General features: G+C 53.6%; 1 protein-coding gene across 1 annotated transcript in view; it reads right to left on the bottom strand.

The window, feature by feature from the left end:
- The window catches only part of fam234b (family with sequence similarity 234 member B), a 73,321-nt gene that overhangs the window by 40,633 nt on the left and 7,368 nt on the right, over window positions 1-25,320 (bottom strand). Inside the window, exons 3-7 of the mRNA XM_085969438.1 lie at window positions 15,115-15,231; window positions 9,691-9,879; window positions 8,809-8,939; window positions 6,632-6,791; window positions 577-718 (exon numbers count right to left, since the gene is read on the bottom strand). Coding sequence (XP_085825564.1) covers window positions 577-718; window positions 6,632-6,791; window positions 8,809-8,939; window positions 9,691-9,879; window positions 15,115-15,231 — 739 coding nt within the window. The remainder of the gene's footprint in view (window positions 1-576; window positions 719-6,631; window positions 6,792-8,808; window positions 8,940-9,690; window positions 9,880-15,114; window positions 15,232-25,320) is intronic.

The raw sequence follows: 25,320 nt of genomic DNA on the forward strand, positions 1-25,320 counted from the left end.
CCCACTCTCTCTGACCAGTGATTGAGGCCCACTCTCTCTGACCAGTGATTGAGGCCCACTCTCTCTGACCAGTGACCGAGGGCCACACTCTCTGACCAGTGATTGAGGCCCACTCTCTCTGACCAGTGATTGAGGCCCACTCTCTCTGACCAGTGACCGAGGGCCACACTCTCTGACCAGTGATTGAGGCCCACTCTCTCTGACCAGTGATTGAGGCCCACTCTCTCTGACCAGTGATTGAGGCCCACTCTCTCTGACCAGTGATTGCGGCCCACTCTCTCTGACCAGTGATTGAGGCCCACTCTCTCTGACCAGTGATTACGGCCCACTCTCTCTGACCAGTGATTACGGCCCACTCTCTCTGACCAGTGATTACGGCCCACTCTTGATGTTTGAAATCCCCTGCACTGAGGCAACGGCTGAGCTCGGCCTTGTGACCGTAGTGTGTTTGAGCAGCCTCCCTCCACCTCGCTGTACATCCCGGGCCGAAGGGAATCGCTACTCTCAGAAACAACTGTCTAGACACAAATCCATCAGAGGCCCCCGCCAAAACAACCCGGTATATGTGATAGTCACCTGTACACCTCGAACAATCCCGACCTGTTCCCCTCTCTCTTCCATTCCCACACGGAGTCCTGGCTTTGTAGAGGTGGAGGCAAGCTGCCTTTGCCATTCGCCCGGTTGTAAATGTCCCTCACAGACACAGCCTGGATGTTGCCTTTACAAGGAAAGACTTTGTGTTAGTGAAGAGCAGGAGTATTCTTTACAGACAGCAGGTGCTCCCCATTCTGGCAACTCGGGAGTATTGCTTTGTGCTCCCAGTGTGTCTTTCGTTCAACTGGTTAAGCTGTTGCTCACCGGTTTACAAAGCTGAGCTCTGACCCAGGGCTGTCTGCACAGATATCAGTTACAGTAGTTACAAAGCAAGACCAGAATTTGAAAAATAAAAGCGCAAACGTGAACGGAACAGGAGCATTTGTTGTGGGAATGGAGGGCGGGTTTCTGGCTCAATCCCGGCTGGTTACTGGGATTCACACGGTATAGCTATGCAGTGTGTCACCTCACAACCTGGTCGCTACTTCCGGAGTTACCCCCCCCCCCTCGCTCACTTTTCTCAGCCTCGGTGTCGTTCTGCATAGTGGCCACAGCCCTTCTCAGTAAAAGCCAAACCTACAGCGCTGCTCCGCAAAATGCAACTCTTTAAATATTTCGTGAGCCGCCTTAGATTCTCCAGGAGATGGTGCTGGCGACTGCGGAATAACAGTCACCCGCTTATCCTGTTACCACAGATCAGGCTGTTTACCGTGAGCCTGTTTTGCCGGTTGGAGTTCCTTTAGTTCATAAACAATGAGTATTTAAAAGCTATTTCCGCAGAATAATTTTTTGCCTTATTGTTGAATATTCACATGAAAGGCGCTATATAAATTCAAGCCATTGTTGTTATTACAAGTGGCTGGAAGGAGCACACAGAGGGGCCGCCTCGCTCCGGGTTTGAAGCACACAGTCCAGGTTACCCTGGAAATTCTATTTGTGGCTTTTTAGAAGTAAAAGAGATTTACGAGAATGGTTCCAGGGCTGAGGGATTACAGTTACGTGGATAGACTGGAGAAGCTGGGGTTGTTCTCCTTGGAGCAGAGAAGGCTAAGAGGAGAATTGATGGAGGTGTTTAAATCATGAAGGGTTTAGATAGAGTAAATAAAGAGAAACTGTTTCCAATGGCTGAAGGGTCAATAACCAGAGGGCACAGACTGAAGCTGATTGACAAAAGGACCAGAGGCGACAGGAGGAAAACCGTTCTTACGCAACGAGTGGCGAGGATTTGGAATGCACTGCCTGATTGGGCGGTGGATACAGGTTCAATCGTAGCCATCAAAGGGGAATTGGATAAATACTTGGAGAAAAAAAATTGCAGGGATACGGGGAAAGAGCGAGCTCTTCGAAAGAGCCGGCCCGGACTCGATGGGCCGAATGGCCTCCTTCTTTGCTGTACTGTGCTACGATTCTACGGCAGGCCAAAGTTCCAAAATGAAAACCTGGTTCATCCAATAAAAGGCTTTTCTTCCCCGCTTACCCCTCTGACTCATGATGTTGAGCTATTATTTACGGAGATTAATTTTCATGATAATTTCGATTTCCGAGGTGCTGCTCACACAGAGGGCGTCTCAGAGCGACGTACAGAGTGCACGCTGAGCGGGAGGGGAAACGGGCTCGACGGAAGCTTCCGGAAGCAGTAATGTTGCCGAGGTGGACAGGTTACGGGACGGAGTCTCAGAGGATGGGGCCGCAGTGGCGGAAGGTGCAGCCGGGAATGGTCGAGTGGTTGGCAGCAGGGGTAACAGGGACAGGCGGCTGGAGGAGGTCACACGGGTCTGGCGGAGCGAGGCCGCCGAGGGAGTTGAACGGGAGGACAAGGGCCTTGAGTGCAGGTGGCCAGTGAAGCTTGGCAAGGATGGGCACGCGGCACTGTGTGTGGGAGAGGTCGCGGCCTCGGCATTCTACACACACTTTGGTTGGTGAAGAGTGGAACATAGGAGGAGGCCATTCAGCCCCTCGAGCCTGTTCCGCCATTCAATGAGATCATGGCTGATCTGTATCTTCCCTCCATCTACCCGCCTTGGTTCCGTATCCATTAATACCCTTGCCCAACAAAAATCTATCAATCTCAGTTTTACATTTTTCAATTGACCCCCAGACAGCTTTTTGGGGGGGGGGGGGGAAGAGTTCCAGATTTCCACCACCCTTTGTGTGAAGAAGTGCTTCCTGACCTCACCCCTGAGCGGCCTGGCTCTAATTTTAAGGTTCTGCCCCCTTGTTCTGGACTCCCCCCACCAGAGGAAATAGTTTCTCTCTCTCTACCCTGTCAACTCCTTTAATCATCTTAAACACCTCACTTAGATCACCCCTTAATCTTCTATACTCAAAGGAATACAAGCCCAGTCTATGCAACCTGTCCTCATAATTTAACCCTTTAAGCCCCGGTATCATTCTGGTGAATGTTCGCTACACCTCCTCCAAGGCCAATATATCCTGCCGGCGGTGGGGTGCCCAGAACTGAACGCAGGGTGGAGGGAGGACCAGGAAGTTGGGGCTCAAGGTGAGGAATGAATGGACTGGCACCTCGGCAAGAGTGGGCAGGAGGGAGAGTGGAGGCGGGGCTGGAGGGAGAGTGGAGGTGGGCTGGAGGGAGAGTGGAGGTGGGCTGGAGGGTGGAGGTGGGCTGGAGGGTGAGTGGAGGCGGGCTGCAGGGTGAGTGGAGGTGGGCTGGAGGGAGAGTGGAGGCGGGCTGGAGGGAGAGTGGAGGTGGGCTGGAGGGTGGAGGTGGGCTGGAGGGTGAGTGGAGGCGGGCTGCAGGGTGAGTGGAGGTGGGCTGGAGGGAGAGTGGAGGCGGGCTGGAGGGTGAGTGGAGGCGGGCTGGAGGGTGAGTGGAGGCGGGCTGGAGGGTGAGTGGAGGCGGGCTGGAGGGTGAGTGGAGGCGGGCTGGAGGGTGAGTGGAGGCGGGCTGGAGGGTGAGTGGAGGCGGGCTGGAGGGTGAGTGGAGGCGGGCTGGAGGGTGAGTGGAGGCGGGCTGGAGGGTGAGTGGAGGCGGACTGGAGGGTGAGTGGAGACGGACTGGAGGGTGAGTGGAGGCGGACTGGAGGGTGAGTGGAGGCGGGCTGGAGGGAGAGTGGAGGCGGGCTGGAGGGAGAGTGGAGGCGGGCTGGAGGGAGAGTGGAGGCGGGCTGGAGGGTGAGTGGAGGCGGGCTGGAGGGAGAGTGGAGGCGGGCTGGAGGGTGAGTGGAGGCGGGCTGGAGGGTGAGTGGAGGCGGGCTGGAGGGTGAGTGGAGGCGGGCTGGAGGGTGAGTGGAGGCGGGCTGGAGGGTGAGTGGAGGCGGGCTGGAGGGTGAGTGGAGGCGGGCTGGAGGGTGAGTGGAGGCGGGCTGGAGGGTGAGTGGAGGCGGGCTGGAGGGTGAGTGGAGGCGGGCTGGAGGGAGAGTGGAGGCGGGCTGGAGGGTGAGTGGAGGTGGGCTGGAGTGAGTGTGGAGGGGGCTGGAGGGTGAGTGGAGGCGGGCTGGAGGGTGAGTGGAGGCGGGCTGGAGGGTGAGTGGAGGCGGGCTGGAGGGTGAGTGGAGGCGGGCTGGAGGGTGAGTGGAGGCGGGCTGGAGGGTGAGTGGAGGCGGGCTGGAGGGAGAGTGGAGGCGGGCTGGAGGGAGAGTGGAGGTGGGCTGGAGTGAGTGTGGAGGGGGCTGGAGGGTGAGTGGAGGTGGCTGGAGGGTGAGTGGAGGTGGGCTGGAGGGTGAGTGGGGGTGGGCTGGAGGGAGAGTGGAGGTGGGCTGGAGGGCGAGTGGAGGTGGGCTGGAGTGAGTGTGGAGGGGGCTGGAGGGTGAGTGGAGGTGGGCTGGAGGGTGAGTGGAGGTGGGCTGGAGGGCGAGTGGAGGTGGGCTGGAGTGAGTGTGGAGGGGGCTGGAGGGTGAGTGGAGGTGGGCTGGAGGGAGAGTGGAGGTGGGCAATGTTTTGGCGGCGGAAGGAAGCAGTCTTGGCAACAAATCAGATGTGGAGGAGGAGTCACCGAGGGGCACCATGCAAATGATGAAGAGATGAGGACCAGAGGGGACTATACAGTCACGGGAGGAAAAAGTGTTGGGAGGAGATTGGGGGGCAATTTTAACCCTGCTCGCTCAGCAGAAACCTGACGGGCGGGCGTTTAAAATCGCCCCTGGCTCTTAACTGACCGAAAGCCACCATGATCGCAACATCTGCAATTTTAGCCTGCCCTCCTGAGCAGGCAGCGATGACACACGCCCGGAGCCAGCAGGGTCCTTCTTTACATGTGCATGTTGTGGCCCGATGACATCATTGAGACCCGACTGTAATTTTAACTCAGGCCTGAGCGGGGAATCCACCTGGAGTTAAAATCGGGGCCGTAGTGACTCTCGGTCACAATTCTAATCCATATATACCTTTAATATATCTATATATACACAGGAACTGGCAATCACTTGACAAAGTGGTTACTCAGCTCGGTTTGCAGCAGCGACTGTGATCCACGGTGCTCGTACTCAATTGAACAGAGAGGGCAATCCTCCTACAAAGATAGAACTTGCATTTCTATAGCGCCTTTCAGGACCTCGGGACGTCCCAAAGCGCTTTACAGCCAATGAAATACTTTTTGAAGAGTAGTCTCTGTTGTAATGTAGGAAACGCGGCAGCCAATTTATGCACAGCAAACTCCCACAACCAGCAATGTGATGATGACCAGATAATCTGTTTTAGTGATGTTGATTGAGGGATAAATATTGTCCAGGACACCGGGGAGAACTCCCCTGCTCTTCTTCAAAATAGTGCCATGGGATCTTTTACGTTCACCTGAGAGAGCAGACGGGGCCTCAGTTTAACATCTCTCCGACAGTGCCACACTCCCTCAGTACTGCCCCTCCGACAGTGCAGCACTCCCTCAGTACTGCCCCTCCGACAGTGCGGCGCTCCCTCAGTACTACCCCTCCGACAGTGCAGCACTCACTCAATATTGCCCCTCCGACAGTGCAGTGTTCCCTCAGTACTGCACCTCCGACAGTGCTGCGCTCCCTCAGTACTATCCCTCCGACAGTGTTGCACTCCCTCAGTACTGCCCCTCCGACAGTGCAGCACTCCCTCAGTATTGCCCCTGCGGCGCTCCCTCAGTACTGCCCCATCAACAGTGCAGCGTTCGTTCAGTACTGCCCCTCCGACAGTGCGGCACTCCCTCAGTACTGCCCCTCCGACAGTGCTGCACTCCCTCAGTACTGCCCCTCCGGCAGTGTTGCACTCCCTCAGTACTGCCCCTCCGACAGTGCGGCGCTCCCTCAGTATTGCCCCTCCGACACTGCGGCGCTCCCTCAGTACTGCCCCTCCGACAGTGCGGCACTCCCTCAGTACTGCCCCTCCGACAGTGCTGCACTCCCTCAGTACTGCCCCTCCGACAGTGTTGCACTCCCTCAGTACTGCCCCTCCGACAGTGCGGCGCTCCCTCAGTATTGCCCCTCCGACACTGCGGCGCTCCCTCAGTACTGCCCCTCCGACAGTGCAGCATTTCCTCAGTACTGCCCCTCCGATAGTGCGGTCCTCCCTCAGTACTGCCCCTCCGACAGTGCGGCGCTCCCTCAGTACCGCCCCTCCGACAGTGTGGCGCTCCCTCAGTGTGTGTCAAGGGTATCAGCCTGGATTATGGGCTCAAGTCCCCGAAGTTCATTCAGAATAGATGTGTATCTACGGAGAGCCATTTGGCACGACGGTTTGCTTTGGTCGGCAATTGGTTCGGCGAGTCAGGCGGCAAATGGATTTGGGTGTGTCGCTGCCCCCTCTGCAGGGCGTAGACCCTGGAATTGCAGCAATTGGGTGTCTAGTGGTCAGAAGCAGGAACTCCCTCCTCTGCCAACCCATCCACTGAACCCAGTGGGCCCAAGGTCAACTGTGGTACCCTGCTTCCAACCTGGCTGACTCAGGACCGGCTGGGCGTGTCCACTGTTATACCCGCACCGCAATAGGCTAAAGGTCACTCCGGCCGCAATCCGCCACCTCCCTAAACGGCGTCACACCACAATGAGGGGCACGAAGGAGCTGAGGAACCATATGGGGAACGGTCGTGAAATGTTACAATTTGTTCTCTGCTGCTTACCGTAACCAAACAGAATGTAGAACGCCCCTCCGCCAGACACGTAGGCCTTTGGGCCAATCAGCTTGCCTTCGCCAGTGACGTTGAAAGAAACCGGCTGACCAATCAGGACTCCATTTGCTCCTGACACAAAGACAAAGGACACGTCTCGAACCCGACTGGTCTGGAACAGAAACAGTTCATTCGGGCAATCTGCAGCGAGGCTTGGATATTCATTTGTGATCCCGTTTCCTCGCTCCGCCCCGAGTGAACTCCTCGTGCCCAGCGCTCACCAATTCCCCAGGCAAGGGCACGCAGCTACCCTGCTCCCAGACATCTCCCAGCGCTGCTTTGTAGCTGGTTGCTGGACCAGTAATTCAAAGGCCTGGACTAGTAATCCAGTAGAACTGAGTCAAAAAATCCCAGTCTGAGCATTGAATTCAGTTTAAAAAATTTGGAATTAAAAACTGCTATCAGTAAAAGTGACCATGAAGCTAAGAAATTGTCGTCAAAACCCAACTGGTTCACGAACGTCCTTTAGTGAAGGAAACCTGTCGTCCTTACCCGGTCTGGCCTATAGGTGACTCCAGACCCACACCAACGTGGTTGACTTTTAACTACCCTCTAAATTGGCCCAGCGAGACACTGTCCTATCAAACCGCTACAAAGAAGGCCCGTCACCTTCTCAAGGGCAACTAGAGATGGGCAATAAATGCCGGCCTTGCCAGCGACGTCCACATCCCGAGAAATTCTTCTTAGGCAGTCCCTCGGAACCGAGGATGACTTGCTTCCACATTAAAAATGAGTTCTCAGGTGACTGATGAGTCCAATGCGGGACCTACAGTCTCTGTCACAGGTGGGGCAGACGGTGGTTGAAGGGGCGGGTGGGTGGGGTGCTTGGGTTGACGTGCACTCCTTGCGCTGCTTGCGCTTGCTCCCGCCGAAGAGACTCGAGGTGTTCGGCGCCTTCCCAGATGCTTCTCCTCCACTCTGAGCGGTCTTGGGCCAGGGATTCCCAAGTGTCGGTGGGGCTGTTGCACTTTTTCAAGGAGGCTTTGATACGAGACTCCCAAAACATGCGCTCTACTCGGAGCTCCGACACGGCAAGAGAGCCCCAGGTGGGCAGAGGAAACACTTCAAGGACACCCTCAAAGCCTCCTTGAAAAAGTGCAACATGCCCACATCCCTAGAATCAATCAAAGGACTCACTGTCTAAGTCTATACGCTAAGAATGGTGAGTGGAGCAAGGTGCCAGAACGCAGCCAGTGCCTGTGGCACTTCATTAGGAGAGGGGAGAACATTGAATGAAGGCAGACTGAGCCCCATAACATCCTCCAGCTGATTCAATGAAGAAGCTACAGGCCACCAGGGGCATCAGAGCAGTGGTGTTCTGAAGACTGGCACAGTGGGTACAGAGCACTGAGGGGGCAGGGTACAATGTGCCTAGAGACTGGTCTAATCATTGAACGTCAAGAGAGGTTTGGGAAGCACAATCATTTTATTCTCACTGTCACCTAGCAACACACTCGAGTGTACCTAATTGACTCGGGGCTGATGGGCGGGCTCCCAGTCAGAGAAAGCGACCTTGGGGTTAATGACAAGGGGCAACCCTGAGCTAAAGAAAGAAGCTGTATTTATACGGCACCACCTCACCTCAGAACAGCTCAAAGTGTTTAACATCTGACGTGGTATTTTTGAAGTGTGGTCACTGCTGTTATGTGGGAAACGCTGCGGCTCAATTGTGCACAGCAAGATCCCACAAACACTGGCCAGCCGATCTGCTCTTTGGTTGCTGCTGATTGAGGGAGGGATGCTGGCTCAGATAGTGGGGGGGGGGGCGGGGGGGGGACGGCTCTCTGCTCTGTTTCGAATGGTGCCGCGGGTTCTTTTACGTCCACCCGGTTTAATGTCTCGTCCAAAAGACGGCACCTCTGGCAATCGAGCACCCATCAGTACGGCATGCGACTGTCAGCCGGGACTACAGGGGTGCGTTTCCGCGGAGGCTTTTCTCCTGATCCGCTGTAACTTCGCCAGTGTGAGGGCAAAGAAGCGGGAGGCTCCCCCACACTGATTTACCCCGTGTGCCCAAAGGCTGGAACGGGGATTGACCCCACAGCCTATCTGCAGAGGGTGCCATCTTGTGGCTAGTTTACTGGGAGCGCTGAGCTTCCGCCCATCGAAGGGTGCGAGAGGTTCCATACCAGAGCAGCAGGCCTGCTCCCGAGCAGGAAGTCTGCGAATCCATCACCGTCAATGTCTGGGAGCAGCACTGCCGGGGCGGCGGGAGTCCGATGGGATCGGTACACGCTCTTCATTTCCCACAGGCTACTTCCTGAAACACAATAGTGAATGAGGTGGTTACTTAGCACAGGGAGACTGCTCTGCAACAATTCAGGGTCCTGTCACACAGAGGCAGCTCTCAAGAACAAAAGACTCGCATTTATATAGCGCCTTTTACAACTACCGGATGTCCCACAGCGCTTTACAGCCAATGAAGTACTTTTTGAAGTGGAGTCACTGTTGTAATGTAGGAAACGCGGCAGCCAATTTGCGCACAGCAAGCTCCCACAAACATCTGTTTTTAGTGATGTTGGTTGAGGGATAAATATTGGCCAGGACACTGGGGGGACCTCCCCTGCTCTTCTTCAAAATAGTGCCACGGGTTGTTTTACGTCCACCTGAGAGAGCAGACGGGGCCTCGGTTTAACATCTCATCCGAAAGACGGCACCTCCGACAGTGCAGCACTCCCTCAGTACTGCACTGGAATGCCGGCCTGGATTTCTGTGCTCAAGTCTCTGGAGTGGGACTTGAACCCACAACCTTCTGACTCAGAGGCAAGTGTACTGCCCACTGGGCCACTGGCTGTCACAGTAAGACTGCACTGTAACAATACAGGATCCTGTCACACTGAGACTCTAGGAAACTGTGGTGACAAACCCCAGGTCCTAGCACTCCCCGGAGCATTGGCTTGGTTAAATGCGCAGCCAGCTTCATTAAGAGGGAAGCGGGTGAAGGTACCGAGACGTCACTCGGTTCTGGGAGTCAGGTCTCCAGGGTCTCGCTGGGTTGGGGCGCCGTGTACCTGAGCTGCTGTTGACAGCCTTCAGCATATGGTTGACTCCAACCAGTAGACAGACAGAACCCCGCCCTCCTCCTGTGTCGTCGACGCCGCACTGGATGAACTTCAGCCGCTCCGAGGCTGGGGACGTCCACAGAACGCTGCCGTCCACCCCCGACAACACCGCCACCGACACGTGAAGCTTCAACGTGGCTGTGGAAAGAGCAAAGGGGAGGTCAGCGGATCCGACTCTCTCCGAGTTACAAGCCCCTCCGCCGTTTACAGGGTCCGCCGTTCTGCAAGCTTACCTCTTGCCAACTCTCCCCCACCTCCTGAGTAGCCATTGATTGGGTGTCAGCCTGCACAACAAGCGCCGACAGGCTGCTCCACCACAGCGGGAGTCACAGGTGGGCCCCGCTCCTGTGTTTCCCTCCATCGCCCGCTTTCCCAATGGCTACACATGTGCGGTCTCCAGCAGGAGCAGCCTGGGGGAGGGGGGGGGGGGGGTTTCAGGCGAGTGTAACAGCTGCCCCGTCTGCACAATACAGACCCCGGCCCCCCTCCTGTTACCAGCCAGCTGTCAGGCCTCCGGCCAGAGCTTCTCTGGGAGGTGGATTCAATTAGATTGTTCCAAACATTTATCTCTCTTCATATAAAGAAGATTTTCTCGAACCATTTAAAGACATACTTTTCGCTGATTTACTCCGCCTTCGACTGCAGCATTTAAACTTCTCTAACCTTTTGTCACAGCTCATCCCCTTTATACTGGAGTCAGTCTTGTTGCTTGTTTACTGTCTTCTTACTAATCCCAGTTCAGTCCATTCGACTTACAGCAGATGTGGTTTGACTGGTCAGAACAGACGAGTCACGTCCACCAAACCAAGCTCAGTACATAAGAACATAAGAAATAGGAGCAGGGATAGGCCACTTGGCCCCTTGAGCCTGCTCCGCCATTCAATAAGATCATGGCTGATCTTGGGCTCAAAGCCACTTCCCTGCCCGCTCCCCATAACCCTTCACTCCCTTTTCTTGCAAAAACCTGTCTATCTCCACCTTAAATGTATTTAATGACCCAGCCTCCACGGCTCTCTGGGGCAGAGAATTCCATAGATTTACGACCCTCTGAGAGAAGAAATTCCTCCTCATCTCAGTTCTAAAAGGGCGACCCTTTATTCTGAAACTATGCCCCCGAGTTCTAGATTTCCCCACGAGGGGAAACATCCTCTCTGCATCTACCTTGTCGAGCCCCCTCAGTATCTTATATGTTTCAATAAGATCCCCTCTCATTCTTCTAAACTCCAACGAGTATAGGTCACACCTGCCTTTACAACCACAACAACAACTTGGCCTAGAAATTCGGTGGGCTGCGCCACCAGTTAACGCCTAAAGAGGGCACTCAGTGGCTTTAGCGCCACTGGCCGCGCCTCCCGCGATATTTAGCTGGGGCGCTAATGGTGGCGTTAGCCTGTTGCACTGCACCGCCACCGATGTCATCGGTGTGCGCAGCGCCCCGCTACCGCCCCGATATTTGGCAGCGACCGCCTCTGTAGCGCCGTTCGCAGATGGCGCCCGGTTCACGGGGCCTACCTGTGGTGGCAGTGGCGCAAATTAAGGTGGAGGTGCGGGGCGGCCATTTTTTTCGGCGGCCACCTGCCAGCACCTCCGTCCCCGGCCTCCTGATCGCCCCCCGCGGCAGTGCCGGCTGTTTTCCGAGAGCCCGGCACTTCTCCTCGGTGCCGGGCTCTTTTGCCGGCACTCGCGATCTCTGATCGCGCTGGTGCAGGCCCCTCCCCATTAAGAATGGGAGGAAGGCCTGCAGTACCGCAGTGCGCCGTGCCGCAGCGTGTGGCGCTGCAGCACGTTGCGCTGCGATATTCAGTTTCAGCGCCCTAAGAGGGACGCGGAGCGCCTCGAGCCTCGCCCGTGTCCCTCTTGGGGCGCTCAAGCTGAATTTCTGGCGATCGCTGCTGCTCCGAGCGCAGCGCAAAATCCGGCGCCCAGGCGAGCTTGGCGCCCCGTTTGCGGCTCAACCCAATTTCTCCCCCCTTGTGTTTATATAGCACCTTTAACGGAGCAAAATGTCCCAAGGCGGTTCACAGGAGCGTCATCAATGATAACAGTTTCATTAGCGAGCCACAAACGGAGATAGCAGGACAGATGACCAAAAGCTTGGTCAAAGAGGTAGAGCTTAAGGAGCATCTTAAAAGAGGAGAGAGAGGTAGGCAAGCAGAGAGGTTCAGAGAGAGAATTCCAGAGCTTAGGGCAGCTGAAGTCAAGGCCGCCAATTGTGGAGTGATTAAAATCGGGGACGCGCAAGAGGAGCGCAGAGATCTCGAAAACTAGTGGGGCTGGAGGTGGTTACAGAGATAGCGAGGGATTTGAAAACAAATTGAGGCATTGTCGGACTGGGAGCCAGCGTAGGTCAGTGAGCACAGGGGTGATGGGTGAACGAGACTTTTTTTTTAATTCATTGATGGGATGTGGGCGTCGCTGGCTGGCTAGGCCTGCATTTAGTGCCCATCCCTAATTGCCCTTGAGAAGATGGTGGTGAGCCGCCTTCTTGAACCGCTGCAGTCCATATGGTGTAGGTACACCCACAATGCTGTTAGGAAGGGAGTTCCAGGATTTTGGCCCAGCGACAGTGAAGGAACGGCGATACAGGTCCAAGTCAGGATGGTGTGTGGCTTGGAGGGGAACTTGTAGGTGGTGATGTTCCCATGCGTCTGCTGCCCTTGTCCTTCTAAGTGGTAGAGGTCGCGGGTTTGGAAGGTGCTGTTGAAGGAGCTTTGGCGAGTTGCTGCAGTGCATCTTGTAGATGGTACACACTGCAGCCACAGTGCGCCGGTGGTGGAGGGAGTGAATGTTGAAGGTGGTGGATGGAGTGCCAATCAAGCGGGCTGCTTTGTCCTGAATGGTGTCGAGCTTCTTGAGTGTTGTTGGAGCTGCACTCATCCAGGCAAGTGGAGAGTATTCCATCACACTCCTGACTTGTGCCTTGTAGATGGTGGAAAGGCTTTGGGGAGTCAGGAGGTGAGACACTCGCCGCAGAATTCCCAGCCTCTGGCCTGCTCTTGTAGCCACAGTATTTATATGGCTGGTCCAGTTCAGTTTCTGATCAATGGTAACCCCCAGGATGTTGATAGTGGGGGATTCAGCGATGGTAATGCCATTGAATGTCAAGGGGAGATGGTTAGAGTCTCGCTTGTTGGAGATGGTCATTGCCTGGCACTGGTGTGGTGCGAATGTTACTTGGTGCGAGTTAAGATATGGGCAGCAGGGTTTTGGATCAGCACAAGTTTATGTAGGGTGGAAGATGGAAGGCCGGCCTGGGGAATACATGAATGGTCAAGTCTCGAGGTAACAAAGGCACGGATTCAGTTTCATCATCATCAGAGCTGAAGCAGGGTCAGAGTCGGGCGGTGTTACAGAGGTGGAAGTAGGCGGTCTCGATGTCAGACGCAACACCAAGGATGTGAACGGTCTGGCTCAGCTTCAGACAGTTGCCAGGGATGGAAACGGTGGTCGGGGAACGGAGTTTGTGGCTGGACCAAAGGCAATGGCTTCAGTCTTCCCAAAATTTAGTTCAGGTTATGTAACTTATCTGAACAAACTATTGGAGGAACACTGGGAAATACACCAGGGAGAGAGTAGAGTCACTGAGGAACTGGGAGAATCACCAGGGAGAGAGTAGAGTCACTGAGGGACTGGGAGATACACCAGGGAGAGAGTAGGGTCACTGAGGGACTGGGAGATACACCAGGGAGAGAGTAGAGTCACTGAGGGACTGGGAGATACACCAGGGAGAGAGTAGGGTCACTGAGGGACTGGGAGATACACCAGGGAGAGAGTAGGGTCACTGAGGGACTGGGAGATACACCAGGGAGAGAGTAGGGTCACTGAGGGACTGGGAGAATCACCAGGGAGAGAATAGAGTCACTGAGGGACTGGGAGATACACCAGGGAGAGAACAGAGTCACCGAGGGACTGGGAGATACACCAGGGAGAGAGTAGAGTCACTGAGGGACTGGGAGAATCACCAGGGAGAGAGTAGAGTCACTGAGGGACTGGGAGATACACCAGGGAGAGGACAGAGTCACTGAGGGACTGGGAGAATCACCAGGGAGAGAGTGGAGTCACTGAGGGACTGGGAGAATCACCAGGGAGAGAGAGAAGAGTCACTGAGGGACTGGGAGATACACCAGGGAGAGAGTCGAGTCACTGAGGGACTGGGAGAATCATCAGGGAGAGAGTAGAGTCACTGAGGGACTGGGAGAATCACCAGGGAGAGAGTAGAGTCACTGAGGGACTGGGAGAATCACCAGGGAGAGAGTAGAGTCACTGAGGGACTGGGAGAATCATCAGGGAGAGAGTCGAGTCACTGAGGGACTGGGAGATACACCAGGGAGAGAGTAGAGTCACTGAGGGACTGGGAGAATCACCAGGGAGAGAACAGAGTCACTGAGGGACTGGGAGAATCACCAGGGAGAGAGTAGAGTCACTGAGGGACTGGGAGATACACCAGGGAGTGAGTGGAGTCACTGAGGGACTGGGAGAATCACCAGGGAGAGAACAGAGTCACTGAGGGACTGGGAGAATCACCAGGGAGAGAACAGAGTCACTGAGGGACTGGGAGAATCACCAGGGAGAGAGTAGAGTCACTGAGGGACTGGGAGAATCACCAGGGAGAGAACAGAGTCACTGAGGGACTGGGAGAATCACCAGGGAGAGAGTAGAGTCACTGAGGGACTGGGAGATACACCAGGGAGAGAGTAGAGTCACTGAGGGACTGGGAGATACACCAGGGAGAGAGTAGAGTCACTGAGGGACTGGGAGATACACCAGGGAGTGAGTGGAGTCACTGAGGGACTGGGAGATACACCAGGGAGTGAGTAGAGTCACTGAGGGACTGGGAGAATCACCAGGGAGAGAGTAGAGTCACTGAGGGACTGGGAGAATCACCAGGGAGAGAGTCAAGTCACTGAGGGACTGGGAGATACACCAGGGAGAGAACAGAGTCACTGAGGGACTGGGAAAATCACCAGGGAGAGAGTCGAGTCACTGAGGAACTGGGAGAATCACCAGGGAGAGAGTCGAGTCACTGAGGGACTGGGAGATACACCAGGGAGAGAGTCGAGTCACTGAGGGACTAGGAGAATCGGCATGGAGAGCCTTGTAGAACACAAACCAGAGTATGCAGATCTGTAACCCAGCAAGACTGAGTCCTTAGGAAAGGACAGTTATAAAACATAGGATTATGTGGGCTGCGGGTCCATGCCTGGTGTGGGATATGCTTCACTGCGCTTGGTTACGATGTCCAGTGCATGATTATTGGGACAAAGTGACTTTAATTGATTGAGTCAAGGTGTATGACAAAGCGTTCTGGATCCTGTCCGGGTAGTAACAGTACTGACAGTGCTGTAGGAAATACTCCATGCAGCATTAAATTACCTTGTGCTCTGAGGCCTCCTTGCTGGTCCTGGGCTTTCCCAGTGGAGCTGAACGAAATAATAACATCAGAAACCTGGTCATCATTGACATCCCAGAGGGTGATGACAGGAGGGAAACCTGTGGGAAAGAAAGAGAAGCCCTCGATAAACAGGAAAGATCGTAATCGCAAACCTTAGGAGAGACACAGGGACACAAGAGAGTGCCTGGAATGAGAAATGGCCATTTAGCGCACGGACCTGGGGTCGATTTATTAAAGAGGGTCAAGCTTGGTGGGGTTTTCTGCCTGTTCCTAAAAACCCTTCATCATTCTTATGTAATGGGGACCGTTTCTCAGTCTCCGGCTGCAGGGACAGTCCCTACTGGATGTTCCTGGGAGATCTGTCTTATTTCAAATCAAATCAAATACTTTAGGGTTGAGTTTGGTATGGTGCGCCGATTGAGCGGGCAATGGGCAGGACTCTATCCCTGGGGATTCTTCCAGTCCCTCAGTGACCCTACTCTCTCCCTGCTGATTCTCCCAGTCCCTCAGTAACTCTACTCTCTCCCTGCTGATTCTCCCAGTCCCTCAGTGACTCTGTTCTCTCCCTGATGATTCTCCCAGTCCCTCAGTGACTCTACTCTCTCCCTGGTGTATCTCCCAGTCCCTCAGTGACTCTACTCTCTCCCTGGTGATTCTCCCAGTCCCTCAGTGACTCGACTCTCTCCCTGGTGTATCTCCCAGTCCCTCAGTGACTCTACTCTCTCCCTGGTGTATCTCCCAGTCCCTCAGTGACTCTACTCTCTCCCTGGTGATTTTCCCAGTCCCTCTGTGATTCTACTCTCTCCCTGGTGATTTTCCCAGTCCCTCGGTGATTCTACTCTCTCCCTTGTAAGGTTCTCAAAATTCCAACATTCCCCGAAGTTATTATTAATTAAAAGGGACCCTGGATGGACTTGATTTTAAAACCAGGGTACCCAAAATGGCTGCGGTAAACCTGGTGACCAGGCCAAATGGGATTTTAAAACAAAGGTTCTGCAAAACAAGCAGGTCAAGGAGTTCAAGTTTTAAGCAAATCAAAGATTTTGTAAGGACTGATAAAATGAACAAAAGACTGTACATTCCAGTCATTAAGTTGGAATGGGCTCCATCAAGCCATTAGGCTTTCCGCATTTTAAATCGGGAACCGCTCACCAGGGACATTAAGCCTGAATGGGAGCAATTCACAACTTGTCTTTAACAACGGCCAGGGTTTCGAGGCTACTTTAGACATAACGACTATCACTCTACAGGTCATTTTTATAAACGTTTTTAAACATTTAAACGAGGTCACCCAAATCAGACAAAGGACTGAACTGATTTGGCGCGCAGATAAGGGCTCCTGATGGGGGTATAACTATGGGCCCATCAGGAAGCCACTCTCTCTCTTGCCTCTTCTCTCCTGCCTCTTGCCTCTCAACTCGCTGCCAGATTACAACCAGGGCGGGTTGTATGAAGAAGACTGCGTGGGGCTTCGAATAAACGGGCCCTCAGTCCAGCTCATTCAACCCAACAGGATCAACCAAGGAAGAACATCAACTGAAGAAGAGCCCGTCCTGTGAGGTAAAATACCAAGGCAGGGACTTTAATATTGGGGTATTTTACCTGGACGGCACCCTTGCAGCGCGCTGGAACCACGTGACGTCGACAGGCCACAGAGTGCACAAGGAGTGAACCCAAAACCTTCAACTGTGGTTTTTATAACGTAACAAGTTCTTGGATTGGTGAGCATGAAGTTCTGGCCCCTCATAGTCTAATCTAGTTAGGTACAGGAAACTTTGGTTTATCCAGAGGTTAACTGTCCGGAATGCTCGAGCCACCGGCAAAATTCAGGAGTCGGTTCAGTAAGTTTTTTTTCTTTTCGTTGCTTTTTTTTCACCAGTCAGGCTCTGCAAGGTCTAGCTAAAGCTGTTGCTTAGCTACAGAGACGCTTGCAAGCTACGGCTGACTGTTTAGAAGCTGTGGGTTTGTTGCTAGATATGGAGCTCAAAAGCTTCCGTATGTTTTAACATTAGCGCTGGTCTGTCCGGCAGTTTTGATGGGACGGCAACAGCTCAGTCCCGTCGGTGCCGGATATCACAAAGTTTCCTGTATAAGGGGTGGGAATTAAGGGGATTGCTAATATAGTTGTTTTCCCTCGATTGTGCCGTGTGTTCCCCATTCCCTTTAAGTATAAGCATTTTATGTCTGTAGTGTGCTGTACCAGTACTTTTCTCGTGTAAGATCGTTATAATTTTTCAGTTCAATAAAATCTTGGTCCTTTTACACCAAACCACTTGTCTACTCGATTTTCTGTATCGCTGCCTGTATCTAAGTCCGGTGTCCAGAACCCAGGGGGCGAGCGATTCGAACCGCTCAAAGAAGGTAGTCAGAGGCAAAGCTGACTGACCAAACACGCCTGTGCAAACTCCCTACACCCTGGAGTATCTCCCAGTCCCTCAGTGACCCTACTCTCTCCCTGGTGTATCTCCCAGTCCCTCAGTGACTCTACTCTCTCCCTGGTGATTCTCCCAGTCCCTCAGTGACTCTACTCTCTCCCTGGTGTATCTCCCAGTCTCTCAGTGACTCTACTCTCTCCCTGGTGATTCTCCCAGTCCCTCAGTGACTCTACTCTCTCCCTGGTGATTCTCCCAGTCCCTCAGTGACTCTACTCTCTCCCTGCTGATTCTCCCAGTCCCTCAGTGACTCTGTTCTCTCGCTGATGATTCTCCCAGTCCCTCAGTGACTCTACTCTCTCCCTGGTGATTCTCCCAGTCCCTCAGTGACTCTGTTCTCTCCCTGGTGTATCTCCCAGTCCCTCAGTGACTCGACTCTCTCCCTGGTGTATCTCCCAGTCCCTCAGTGACTCTACTCTCTTGCTGGTGATTCTCCCAGTCCCTCAGTGACTCTGTTCTCTCGCTGATGATTCTCCCAGTCCCTCAGTGACTCTAATCTCTTCCTGGAGTATCTCCCAGTCCCTCAGGGACTCTGTTCTCTCCCTACTGATTCTCTGAGTCTCTCAGTGACTCTACTCTCTCCCTGGTGATTCTCCCAGTCCCTCAGTGACTCTACTCTCTCCCTGGTGTATCTCCCAGTCCCTCAGTGACTCTCCTCTCGCCCTGGTGTATCTCCCAGTCCCTCAGTGACTCTACTCTCTCCCTGGTGTATCTCCCAGTCCCTCAGTGACTCTGTTCTCTCCCTGGTGTATCTCCCAGTCCCTCAGTGACTCTACTCTCTCCCTGGTGTATCTCCCAGTCCCTCAGTGACTCTACTCTCTCCCTGGTGATTCTCCGAGTCCCTCAGTGACTCGCCTCTTGCCCTGGTGATTCTCCGAGTCCCTCAGTGACTCTCCTCTCGCCCTGATGATTCTCCCAGTCCCTCAGTGACTCTACTCTCTCCCTGGTGATTCTCCCAGTTCCTCGGTGACTCTGTTCTCTCCCTGATGATTCTCCCAGTCCCTCAGTGACTCGGCTCTCTCCCTGGTGATTCTCCCAGTCCCTCAGTGACTCGACTCTCTCCCTGGTGATTCTCCCAGTCCCTCAGTGACTCTACTCTCTCCCTGGTGTATCTCCCAGTCCCTCAGTGACTCTACTCTCTCCCTGGTGATTCTCCCAGTCCCTCAGTGACTCTACTCTCTCCCTGGTGTATCTCCCAGTCCCTCAGTGACTCTGTTCTCTCCCTGGTGATTCTCCCAGTCCCTCAGTGACTCTACTCTCTCCCTGGTGTATCTCCCAGTCCCTCAGTGACTCTACTCTCTCCCTGGTGATTCTCCCAGTCCCTCAGTGACTCTACTCTCTCCCTGGTGATTCTCCCAGTCCCTCAGTGACTCTACTCTCTCCCTGGTGATTCTCCCAGTCCCTCAGTGACCCTACTCTCTCCCTGGTGATTCTCCCAGTCCCTCAGTGACTCTACTCTCTCCCTGGTGTATCTCCCAGTCCCTCAGTGACTCTACTCTCTCCCTGGTGTATCTCCCAGTCTCTCAGTGACTTCACCCTCCCAATGATGCTGGCGGAAGGCCCAATCCATTGTCGTGCAGCAACTGAAGGCGGCGGCCCACCACCAGCTTCTCAGGGCAACTATGGACGGGTAAGAAACGCCAGTCCTGCCAGCGATGCATACATCCCAAGAATGAATAATTAAAATTTAAATGTAATCAGCGATCTGCCAATGATCGTTGCGCTCTCGACAGGCAGCTCGCTGGTTGGGAGGGCGGGAAATCAGATGGGGCTGCGGCTCCTTAAAGGCATCCTGCGCCTGTTAAAGGGGAAGTGCACTTTTCAATACTAGTTAGTGGCAACTAAATTTCTGAATCTGTTGACAAAATACCTTTGGTCCAAGACGCCGCAGATTTTCTAATGGTGCCCTGGCGGTGCTCACAGAGCACGTGAACAGCAAGAAGGAGTGCCTCTTCCCCTCTGATGTTACATAAGAACATAAGAAATAGGAGCAGGAGTAGGCCAATCGGCCCCTCGAGCCTGCTCCGCCATTCAATAAGATCATGGCTGATCTGATCCTAACCGCCAATCCACTATCACAGGACTATCTCCTGAATCTAACAGAGTTAGACACACGAAACAGGAGCAGGATCAGGCTACACGGCCCCTGGGCCCGCTCCGCTACCCACAGGGCCATGACCGATCCGAACCTAGACTCATGTCCAAATTCCTGCCCGCTCCCCGTAACCCTTAATTCCCTTTTCTTCTAGGAAACTGTCTATTTCTGTTTTAAATTTATGTAATGATGTAGCTTCCACAGCTTTCTGGGGCAGCATATTCCATGGACCTACCACCCTCTGAGTGAAGTAGTTCCTCCTCATCTCAGTTTTGAAAGAGCAGCCCCTTATTCTAAGAGTATGCCCCCTAGTTCTAGTTTCACCCATCATCGGGAACATCCTCCCGCTGGAGAGAGATGGCAGAGCAGGTCAATGCTGCAGCATTTCACCCAGGACCTGGCAGCGGTGCAGGAAGAAATTTAACAACCTCACCAGGACTGCCAAGGTCCGACCTCCCTTCGCAGCTCTCTTACTCTCTTGTGCAGCCCTGCAACACCCTACTTTAGCCCCAGCATTACAAACCCGCCTTTCAGATGAGACGTTAAACCGAGGCCCCGTCTGCTCTCTCAGGTGGACGTAAAAGATCCCACGGCCACTATTTCAAAGAAGAGCAGGGGGGAGTTCTCCCCGGTGTCCTGGGGCCAATATTTATCGCTCAACCCACATCACTAAAAACAGGTTATCTGGTCATTATCACATTGCTGTTTGTGGGAGCGTGCTGTGCTCAATTTGGCTGCTGCGTTTCCTACATTACAACAGCGACTCCACTTCAAAAAGTACTTCATTGGCTGTAAAGCGCTTTGGGACATCCTGAGGTCGTGAAAGGCGCTATATAAATGCAAGTCTTTCTTTCTTTGCTGCCCTGCTTCCCATGCCTCTGCGCCGTCACAACCGGACATTTCACTGCACATTCAGGACCTGCTACTGTCCTCACAGTTACATAGAAACATAGAAGATAGGAGCAGGAGTAGGCCATTCGGCCCCTCGAGCCTGCTCCACCATTCAATGAGATCATAGCTGATCATCCAAACTCAGTACCCTGTCCCTGCTTTCTCCCCATATCCCTTTAGCCTCAAGAAATATATCTAACTCCTTCTTGAATATATTTAATGAATTGGCCTCCACTGCCTTCTGTGGTAGAGAATTCCACAGGTTCACCACTCTCTGGGTGAAGAAATTCCTCCTCATCTCTGTCCTAAATGGCTTACCCCTTATCCTTAGACTGTGATCCCTGGTTCTGGACTCCCTGGCCATCGGGAACATCCTTCCTGCATCTAGTCTGTCTAGTCCTGTTAGAATTTTATAAGTTTCAATGAGATCCCTGCGGTGCCCCACTAGTCACTGCCTGCCACTCGGAAAAAGAGCCGTTTATTCCAACTCTTTGCTTTCCGTCCGCCAACCAGTTCTCTATCTAAATCAATACCTTGCCCCCAATCCCATGTGCCTTAACTTTACACGCTAATCTCTTATGCGGGACCTTATCGAAAGCCCCTCGTGCTCATGCTTGCTGCTGCTGCTTCTTAGCACGAACTCCTTGCTACACTGCTTCACACATCTTCAAAGCTCTTCGGCGTAGTAACACTGTTAGAGACAAAAATGGTGTCAGGACTCTGGCAATGTCCTTTGACCCTTACTTACATGAGGACAGATTGAGTAGACTGGGTCTATATTCTCTAGAGTTTAGAAGAATGAGAGGTGATCTCATTGAAACGTACAACATTCTTACAGGGCTCGACAGGGTAGATGCAGGGAGGATGTTTCCCCTGGCTGGGGAGTCTAGAACCAGGGGGGTCACAGTCTCAGAATAAGGGGTTGGCCATTTAGGACTGAGATAAGAAATGTCTGCACTCAAAGGGTGGTGAATGTTTGGAATTCCCTACCCCAGAGGGCTGTGGAGGCTCAGTCGTTGAGTATATTCAAGACAGAGATCGATAGATTTTTGAATATTAAGGGAATCAAGGGATATGGGGATAGTTCAGGAAAGTGGAGTTGAGGTAGAAGATCAGTCATGTCGAGAGCGCAACGATCATTCTTATTGAATGGCGGAGCAGGCTCGAAGGGCCGAATGGCCGACTCCTGCTTCTTATGTTCTTATGTACTGATTAGGCCTCCACCTGTTTCAGGCAACAGCGCTGGCCACCTAAATCGAGGTCCGCCAGAAAATCGCAAGGGTCGACCCTCCAGTGCCATGACGACGACATTTATCCCCAAAAATGCGGCGGTAACAGAATGAAAAACAGCCCCTTTATATTTTTCAATATGCAGTTCCAGGCTTTGTTGGTCATTTGAAATGTTGCAGCAGGCAGTTCAGCTACAATAAATATGCAATCACCAGGCGCAATCCAGGGCCCTTCACACTTAGTCAGAAGACAGAGCATCCTATGCGAATACAATTTGTTTACAGCTCAGTCAGAGGTCTTAGAATGGAACAGAAGGAGGCCATTCGGCCCATCGTGCCTGTGCCGGCTCTTTGAAAGAGCTCTCCACTTCGTCCCACTCCCCCGCTCTTTCCTCGCAGCCCTGCAAATTTCTCATCAAGTATTTATCCAATTCCCTTTAGAAAATTACGATTGAATCTGCTTCCACCGCCCTTTCAGGCAGCGCATTCCACAACATAACAACTCACTGCGTAAAATAATTCTCCTCATCTCCCCTCTGGTTCTTTTGCCAATCACCTTAAATCTGTGGCCTCTGGTTACCGACCCACCTGCCACTGGAAACAGTTTCTCCTTATTTATTCTGTCAAAACCCCTCATAATTTTGCACATCTCTATTAAATCTCCCCTTAACCTTCTCTGCTCTCAGGAGATCAATCCCAGCTTCTCCACATCACTGCGGTCCCTCATCAAACCACTTGATGCAACTGTCTGCTGTGTTCTGTGAATGTTCATTTCAGTCAAAAGTTCAGATCGCAACAAGGTGATAAGTGTTATTGTGTGTAGCATCTATGTGATGGCTGCTGACACACCAGGCAGTGCAGTTCTGTGCTTTAAATCTTGTGGGTGATTGACAGAATGGTGCGAAATACCTATCTGAACTTCAATGGGGATGGCAGGTATGTGTGACACCAGCCGGCAGTGCTTCCTGTTGCACTGCTCTGCAGCTTATGTGGAGCTGGACATTCGAAGACTCCGCGAGGGCAGACACTGTGAGGGGAGGATCTGTGAGGGGAGACTCCGCGAGGGGAGACTCCGCGAGGGGAGGATCTGTGAGGGGAGGATCTGTGAGGGGAGACTCCGCGAGGGCAGACTCTGCGAGGGGAGACTCTGCGAGGGGAGACTCTGCGAGGGGAGACTCTGCGAGGGGAGACACTGCGAGGGGAGGATCTGTGAGGGGAGACTCCGCGAGGGCAGACACTGTGAGGGGAGACTCTGCGAGGGGAGACTCCGCGAGGTCAGACTCCGCGAGGTCAGACTCCGCGAGGGGAGACACTGCGAGGGGAGACTCTGCGAGGGGAGACTCTGCGAGGGGAGACTCCGCGAGGTCAGACTCTGCGAGGTCAGACTCTGCGAGGGGAGACACTGCGAGGGGAGACTCTGCGAGGGGAGACACTGCGAGGGGAGACTCCGCGAGGTCAGACACTGCGAGGGGAGACTCTGTGAGGGGAGACACTGTGAGGGGAGACTCTGCGAGGGGAGGCTCTGCGAGGGGAGATTCTGCGAGGGGAGATTCTGCGAGGTCAGACACTGCGAGCGGAGGCTCTGCGAGGGGAGGCTCTGCGAGGGGAGATTCTGCGAGGGGAGATTCTGCGAGGTCAGACACTGCGAGGGGAGGCTCTGCGAGGGGAGGCTCTGCGAGGGGAGACACAGAGGGGAGACTCTGCGAGGGGAGGCTCTGCGAGGGGAGGCTCTGCGAGGGGAGATTCTGCGAGGTCAGACACTGCGAGGGGAGGCTCTGCGAGGGGAGACTCTGCGAGGGGAGACTCTGCGAGGGGAGACTCTGCGAGGGGAGACACTGCGAGGGGAGACTCTGCGAGGGGAGACACTGCGAGGGGAGACACTGTGAGGGGAGACTCTGTGAAGGGTTTTGACCTGAAACGTTGACTCTATATCTCTCTCCATGGATGTTGCCTGGCCTGCTGGGTTTTTCCAGCATTTTCTGTTGTTATTTCTGTGAGGGGAGACTCTGGGAGGGCAGACTCCGGGAGGGCAGAATCCATGTTTTCAAATCCCTCTATGGCCTCGCCCCTCCCCATCTCTGTAACCTCCTCCAGCCCTACAACCCTCCGAGTCCTCTGCGCTTCTCCAATTCTGACCTCTTGCGCATCCCCGATTCCCTTCCCCCGCCGTTGGGGGCCTTGTCTCCAGCTGCCAAGGCCCCAAGCTCTGGAATTCCCTTCCTAAACCTCTCCGTCACTCTCCTCCGTTAAGATACATCTTGCCTGTCCTAATATCTCCTTATGTGGCTTGGTGTCAAATTTTATCTGATATCGCTCCTGTGAAGAGTCTTGGGACGTTTTACTATGTTAACGGCGCTATATAAATGCAGGTTGTTGTTGTTGTTGCCTAGTGTTGTACGTTTTATTATTTTTTGTAACTGACGAGGAGCAAGTTAAGAGTTCTGTAACCCGATGAAAGCCGCTGCATTTCATTTCTGCTGTTGTGTAATTTCAACTTCAATTCGCCACTCGTAGCCTGAGTCGCCCGGTCTGATTGGGTGAGTGTCTGAAAACGAGGGGACGGTGAGGGCTTGTGTCGATTCCAGCGAGTAACTTTGTCGTAACAAAGAGATGTGGCCATCCAGGAAGCGCTACGTGACCACAGAAAGTGCACTTGATGGCACATTTCAGCTCGTAGGGCGGGAGGGCTCACTGTAGGGAGTGGTACTCGACACTGAGGAATACATCTTGTAAAGAGCTATGTTTGTAACTGTTCTTATCTGAGCTGCACTCTCATCGGGAGTTGCTGAGTGTTGGGCACGTCGCCACAGGGAGGGATGATAAAGGCTTGCTATTCCCAGCCCACCCGCCCCAGCTCCTAATAGAGTGGCGCTGGCGGATGTGACGGAGGGGGGTGGTGTGCGTCCCCTCGCCTCTCCCCCTCCCTCCCCACCAAAGCACTGGCTCCGAGACAGAAAAAAAGAAAGACTTGCATTTATATAGCTCCTTTCTCCACCACCGGACATCCCAAAGCACTTTACAGCCAATGAAATACTTGTTGAAGTGTAGCCACTGTTGTAACGTGGGAAACGCGGCAATTTGCGCACAGCAAGCTCCCACAAACAGCAATGTGATAATGTCCAGATAATCTGTTTTAGTGGTGTTGGTTGAGGGATAAATATTGGCCAGGACACCGGGGAGAACTCCCCTGCTCTTCTTCAAAATAGTGCCGTGGGATCTTTTACGTCCACCTGAGAGAGCAGACGGGGCCTCGGTTTAACATCTCTCCGACAGTGCCACACTCCCTCAGTACTGCACTGGAGTGTCAGCCTGGATTTTTGTGCTCAAGTCTCTGGAGTGGGAATCGAACCCACAACCTTCTGACTCAGAGGCGAGAGTGCTACCCACGGAGCCACGATGACAAAGTGGGAAGAAGAGAAGGGAGAAAATATAAAGCAAGCTACAAAGAAGAAACGCCATTCATTCAGAATCTCAGTGCATCTTCCTTTCCCTCGGGTGACTCGTCCCCACCGAACAGGGCCATCCGCAGCCTGGCCTCAG

The sequence above is a fragment of the Somniosus microcephalus genome, chromosome 28 (genome assembly GCF_052327205.1).
Source record: "Somniosus microcephalus isolate GS21.2 chromosome 28, FLI_Smic_1.0, whole genome shotgun sequence".
NCBI classification, from domain to species: domain Eukaryota; kingdom Metazoa; phylum Chordata; class Chondrichthyes; order Squaliformes; family Somniosidae; genus Somniosus; species Somniosus microcephalus.